Below are 6,381 nucleotides of genomic sequence, written 5' to 3'. Positions count from 1 at the left end.
CCCCCTGTCTATTCCCCCCCCTCTCTCTCTCCCCAGTCTATTCCCCCCTCTCTCTCCCTCAGCAGTCTATTCCCCCCTCTCTCTCTCCCTCCCTCCCCAGTCTATTCCCCCCTCTCTCTCTCCCTCCCTCCCCAGTCTATTCCCCCCCTCTCTCTCTCCCCCCCCCAGTCTATTCCCCCCCTCTCTCTCTCTCCCCCCCAGTCTATTCCCCCCTCTCTCCCCAGTCTATCCCCCCCCTCTCTCCCCAGTCTATCCCCCCCCCTCTCTCCCCAGTCTATTCCCCCCCCTCTCTCTCCCCAGTCTATTCCCCCCCTCTCTCCCCCCCAGTCTACCCCCCCTCTCTCCCCCCAGTCTATTCCTCCCTCTCTATCTCCCCCCCTCTCTCCCCCCCAGTCTATTCCCCCCCTCTTTCTCCCCCCCCAGTCTATTCCCCCCTCTTTCTCCCCCCCAGTCTATTCCCCCCCCTCTTTCTCCCCCCGTCTATTCCCCCCCTCTCTCTCCCCCCCCCTCTATCTCTCCCCCCCCTCTTCCTCCCCAGTCTTTCCCCCCCTCTCTTCCTCCCCAGTCTATCCCCCCTCTCTTCCTCCCCAGTCTATCCCCCCCCTCCAGTCTATCCCCCCCTCTCTCTCTCCCCAGTCTATCCCCCCCTCTCTATCTCTCCCCAGTCTATACCCCCCCTCTATCTCCCCAGTCTACCCCCCCTCTCTCCCCCCCAGTCTACCCCCCCTCTCTCCCCCCCAGTCTATTCCTCCCTCTCTATCTCCCCCCCCAGTCTATTCCCCCCCTCTTTCTCCCCCCCAGTCTATTCCCCCCCCTCTTTCTCCCCCCGTCTATTCCCCCCCTCTTCCTCCCCAGTCTTTCCCCCCTCTCTTCCTCCCCAGTCTATCCCCCCTCTCTTCCTCCCCAGTCTATCCCCCCCTCCAGTCTATCCCCCCCTCTCTATCTCTCCCCAGTCTATCCCCCCCCTCTATCTCCCCAGTCTACCCCCCCCTCTATCTCCCCATTCTGCCCCCCCTCTCTCTCGCTCCCCAGTCTGCCCCCCCCTCTCTCCCTAGTCTGCCTCCCCCCTCTCCCAATCTGCCCCATGCCCCCCAAGCCTTTCTCCTCGGCCTGTCGACTCGCCTCGGTGCGGCGGTAGAGGGTAGCCTCCCCGTAAGCCCCATGGCCCAGCACTCGGATGGGGATGTAGTGTAGCTCCTCCTGCTCCGGCCCGCAGCTCCGCAACGAGTCCCCGAAGTCAGAGTTGATGGAGTCGCAGTGTCGGTCATAGCGGCCCAGCGCGGACATGGCGGACTCATCAGCGGCTGCCTGTCGCCATCTTGGCCTCCCTGTAACCCGGAACGGCTGACCCCTGGCGCGCGGCTACTCAGGAGACGGTCCGAGCGCCATATTGGATCCGGGCACAAGGCTCCGGAGGCGGACATCCCACAGGGGCTGAGGGGGAAAGGGGCAATAAACCCCCAGGGGCAGAATGGAAAAAGCCTGTTGTCCCTTAGCAATGAGGCCTTAGGGACAAATTAAACTGCCCCCATACTTTATACCCCCAGTTACCATGTGTGTAATAAGCATTATAAATAGTAACTTCATCATTTATTATTCCATGGATTGCAACAGCGCTACGGAACGAGTTGGCGCTATATAAATAAATGTAATTTATTATACCCACAATCCTCTGTTTGTGAAGCCACTTGACCTGTGATGTCACGCATTAGCAGACGCCCGACGATGTCACATGTGAAGTGGAGTGATTGTGAAGATGTCTGGAACACGAATGGCGTCCAACATCCTTACACAAGATAGCAAAACGCATCTGCACTTGAGCCAATCCGATGTCTTCCCGAAAGAGCTGCAGAGCTGGAAGGGGGTTCCTGCGCGGCGCACGTTACCGGACCCGGCCAGCGGATGCTTTTCGCTTTATTGGAGGAACGGCCTGTAGGGGGCGCAGTGAGGCCGAGCCACTGGGGGTTTATTCTCTAAATAATGAAGCGTAAAACGTGTCGGTGACTTGGTTCTACTCCCAGTCACACGCGTGCTCGTTGGGGTCCCTACATATCCGCGGCCACGCTGAAGGCGAGTACGTCACGTGCGTGTGTAAAAGTGAACGGCCGCCATCATGGCCCTTCGGACAGGTACTTATGTAAATGCCCTATATCTTGGGCTGTTACCCTTCGGTGTAATTGTTTTGGGGCAATTAGGTTTTAAGGGACTGCTTAGGGGGCTTGCGCTGCAGCTTCTCCCGAAGGCGAGGGATTTTTATTCATTCGTTGCAGTGGCTTTAGAGCTCTCGGGGGTCGCGCTCCCTATTGGGGTCTGTCTGGGGCACCAGGAGCCCCTTTTAATGTCAGATTCTGCCTCCCGCGCGGCAGGTCTCCGCAGCTATTACCCCTGCATTGGTAGAATACCTGCTTGCTCCCCCCAGCACAGCCGAGGCTGAGGGGCAGATTCCCTGCTTTTACCTCCATTAACCAGAAAGGGAATCCCGGCCAGGGGTGTCCCCGCTAAGCCTGCGGGCTCCGTGACGTTACACAAAATAAACACCGTCGTCTTGGCAACAGTTGTTGCGTGACGTCGGTCTGGCCACACCACGCGCGTCCTCTACGCGGGACAGGACGGCCTTATATGGTGCCGGAAATTTGACGTCACCAAGTCGGCATTGACGAGCTGTAACGTGTTACCACGGAAACAAAACAAGAGCAGCATCACGTGATCGGGAGACGTCCCGCAGGCTCTGGAAGATCGGGGCGGCCGGTACGTGCCGCGGGGGGTACTTGGCTTCTGTCCAACTGACCCCCCCCTTTACTATTATTATTTCCTCGGTGTCGGCAGTTTCCTATTCAGAATAACCAAGATACCTCAATTCACTAACATGGCCGTGAATGCTCGGCAGGGGCCCTCCCTCCCAGTTAATGAGATCCCACGTGATAAGGGGGACCCATAAAGTCATTGGCGGACAGAACGAAGCGCCCCAGGAATCGGGAGTGCCGTCCGTCACTCCGGGACCGTGTAACCCGGCCCCACATAGAGTGGATCCTGTGCTCCCGGCCCCGGGGCCACAGAGTGTACAGGCCACATGGGATTATTCGGGGGCCCTGTCAGGTCACAGCCCAGGATGTTCGCCCCAGCAGGCAGGGTGCCAAATGAACTCAGTGTGTGGCCCTTACAGTGTCACCGCCCCCCCACACTCAAACTCACACACGCACTGGAAGCAATCAGATTTTATTCATAGACAAGATACAGTTACGGTTCTGCTCCGTCAGGTATACAAAATAAAAATATAAATATCTCCATAAATTAAATAACCGTCTACAATAAATAAAACGTTTTCATGGAAAACTCGAGAAGAGACAGACGGGATTACAGTGAAAATAAAGCGCACGTTTACTCCAATGAGGTCAATGTCTATACCAGACGTAGAACATGAAGTCACGGCTGCTACAGCTGCAGAGCGCGGGGCCCGCCAGGAAGCCGGGGCCCGCCAGCACCAAGTAGCCATGCGCGCGGGCTCGGTAGATGCTACACGGGATCACACACCAAGCCGGCAGCACCGCCCAGGGAATCGGAATCACAAGTTACCCAAATCATATCAAACATTTAGGGCCACACGCAGCCTGCGATCAGAGGCCAGACGTCATGCTACATATCAACGAGGTTCACAACCAGGTCCGTGTCAGTGCTACATGTCAGGAAGAGTTATGAGGCAATGGCGGCAGTTGGAAGCAGGAGTCACCCGCTGAGCAGGCGCAGCCACCACGTAAAGCCAAGAGAGTCCAACACCACCGGTCCTCGGCCATGAGGCGACAGAAACACCGAGTTCATTCGAAGTACCGAGGCACGTGATATCGTATGAGACATGCGCAGTGCACACAGCAGCAGGAAGGCAGCAGCGAGCCGTATTGCCTTTGGAGCAGGACGCTCGGGGCTCGGCCTCCTGTCGGCCATCGCGCTGGTTTCCTTTGGCATTACAGAGCCAGCAGGGTGGGAGAGTTGAGAGAGTCCGACGATTGCTCGTTGCTGCTGCTGCCTCTGCGATGCGCTGCCCCGCAGTTGGGGAAAGGCTCCGACTCGGGGTACGTGAAGACAAAGGAGGTGGTGTAAGTGGTGCATGTTGGCGTGCAGGTGACGACCGGCGTGCACAGAGGCTCCATGTCTGCAGACAGGGTGTTATACAGGGGCTCCCAGTCAGAGGCGCACAGTGAGCTGGTGAGGTCCACATCTGGTACGGAGCGAGCGGCGTCAGGCGCTCCAGGATGATGAGGAGAGGTAAAGAGGAAGTCATCCAAAGGCTCGGATTTGAGCTCCAGAGAGACCTGCAGCTGCGGATTCTCCTTCTCAGAGATGGAAGACTGAGGAAGGCTCAGAGGGAAGAGAGAGTCCGCCGACGTCTCCAGGGTGGAAGCAGCAGAAGAGACGCCAGCAATCAGACCGAGGTCCAGAGAGGAGCTGAAGTCCTGAAAGTCACCTTCCAGGTCATGGGGGATCTTGCAAGCGGGTTTGTGGGCCGCGAGTACGAACTCCAGCTTCTCCTTCTCCTTCAGGAGGCCGGCGATCTCCGCTTGGAGCGCAGACTTCTGATCCTCCAGCACATCGGTTTCCTGCAGACACACATTTTGTTAGGAGGCAATCAAAGAGAGAGACAGTCGCCGAGCGAGCGCGTTAAGAACCTGTTCGAATACTTACAGCTTGGAGTGTGTCCGTCAGCTCCCGACGCCTGTTACGACACTTGGCTGCCGCCATCTTATTCCGTTCCCGTCGTACTTTCCTTTTTTCCTCCTCTTCTGGAGAAAGCTAGAAAAAGAAAAGACCGAACCGTCAAGATCACGAAGACAGACGGTGACCACTTGTGTGTCACGCAAAATGATTGTACACTTAGGAACAAGCTGGATATTTACCTGCTCCATCTTCCCCCTGCGGCCCAGGCTCTGCCCTCTGCCTCCGGACCCTTTCAGGACTCCGGTTCGCCCGTAGGCGGGGGTAGATCCGTATGGGTGGGCACGAGGCTGAGATGGGGCTACTGAAGAGATGAGGGTGGGCTGCACCAGCCACTGCAGGTCTGTGGAAGTGGAAATGGCTGTGACCGTGGGGACAAAGCTGCCACTGGAGTCCGTGCAGAAATCCTGCAGAAAAAAGAGATGAGAAGACGATGAGGACGTGCCCCGCGTACAGCGCTGCGGAATATGCCGGCACCATATCAATCACTACATAATAACATGCAGGAGGCAGCTCCTCCACTCCCAGCATGCCAGACAGTGGGATAAATATAACTCTGACGTCACTAGTGACGCAGGAGCCGCTCTGGAGTCTCCTGAATGAACTCTGTTTTTATCAATGAATCCGATTTACACACGGAGGGAGAGGGGGCGCTTACTGCGCAAAATCTACACCCCCCCCCCCAACATACACACACTACGGATCTACCGGCATGTGCCATCCTCGCCCTGAGCGCTTACCTGTGGGGTGACTGGGGATCCCAGGCTGGAGAAGGAAGCCGCCGGGGACGGGTAGTAGCTCAGGCTGTCCCCAGCAGGCGAGGCGCTGCTACAGCGGGATGAGGTGGCCTCATACTCGGTATTACTGGAAAATCCTTGATACATGGTGCTCGGTACTGGGCAGCGAGACCGCAGTGCTCCCGGTGTCCGCCGCAAGCTGTCAGTGATTCCCGGTGCGAGCTGTCAGTGATTGCCGGTGCGAGCTGTCAGTGATTGCCGGTGCGAGCTGTCAGTGATTGCCGGTGCGAGCTGTCAGTGATTGCCGGTGCGAGCTGTCAGTGATTGCCGGTGCGAGCTGTCAGTGATTGCCGGTGCACCAATTCAATAGACACCGTGCCACACCAGCTAAGCTGTCAGAGCTCACTGCTGGAACACGCTGACTCGCCTCCCTTTATACTCAAAGGGGTTTTTTCAATGGAGCTACGTCACGGACTATTCCATCAGGGAGTGGGGTGTGAACGCTTCTCTGTGTTTTGTCCTCCGCAGCCGGCTGTGACTTGCCCAATGACAGTTCCCTTTCCGAATTCACATTCCGCGAGAAACTGAGAATCCCTCCAGCGACCAGCAGACAGAGCGAATCCACGGAAAGGCGCTTCACACCCCCGTGGATTCTCGCGAATGGTTCAAGCCCTGAATCGGGAATCCAGTGACGCAGATAACCTTAAATGGAAAACATCCTGTTCAGGGGAGGAGTCAGACTGCAATGGGCGGTGCTGCCGGGAAGAGCCCCAAGTGACAGAGTCAGTGAGGGGAGGGAGAGACGATGGAGGGGAGAGAGGAGGGAGAGACGCGTGTGTGCGCTGTAAAGAATGAGTTGTATAACACACAGCGTATACCGCGCCTGTCTGCACAATACACACCGTGTGTAACACACCTGTCTGTGTGCACTCAGTCG

General features: G+C 57.2%; 1 protein-coding gene across 1 annotated transcript; it reads right to left on the bottom strand.

The window, feature by feature from the left end:
• Positions 1 to 3,959: 3,959 nt before the first annotated feature.
• Positions 3,960 to 5,591, bottom strand: LOC149275954 (protein c-Fos-like). Its single transcript, XM_089504096.1, has 4 exons — positions 5,448 to 5,591; positions 4,890 to 5,114; positions 4,678 to 4,785; positions 3,960 to 4,592 (listed from the first exon to the last, which is right to left on the bottom strand). Exons 1-4 carry the CDS (start codon positions 5,589 to 5,591, stop codon positions 3,960 to 3,962), a joined length of 1,110 nt encoding a protein of 369 aa, XP_089360222.1.
• Between the last annotated feature and the right edge of the window lie 790 nt (positions 5,592 to 6,381).

The sequence above is a fragment of the Sceloporus occidentalis genome, unplaced genomic scaffold, assembly GCF_023333645.1.
Source record: "Sceloporus occidentalis isolate IW3139 unplaced genomic scaffold, rSceOcc1.0.p SCAF_256, whole genome shotgun sequence".
Classification (NCBI taxonomy): Eukaryota; Metazoa; Chordata; class Lepidosauria; order Squamata; family Phrynosomatidae; genus Sceloporus; species Sceloporus occidentalis.
Note: the sequence above shows the minus strand (reverse complement) of the source record. Positions and strands in the feature narration are given on the sequence as shown.

Bases quoted from the DNA above. Each gene is read 5' to 3' on its own strand.
- LOC149275954 (XM_089504096.1), bottom strand. From the start codon at position 5,591: ATGTATCAAGGATTTTCCAGTAATACCGAGTATGAGGCCACCTCATCC. The intron at 4,786-4,889 runs GTAAATATCCAG...TTCTTTTTCTAG, and splicing joins GCAGGGGGAAGATGGAGCAG to CTTTCTCCAGAAGAGGAGGA. The intron at 4,593-4,677 runs GTAAGTATTCGA...GTGTGTCTGCAG, and splicing joins TGACGGACACACTCCAAGCT to GAAACCGATGTGCTGGAGGA.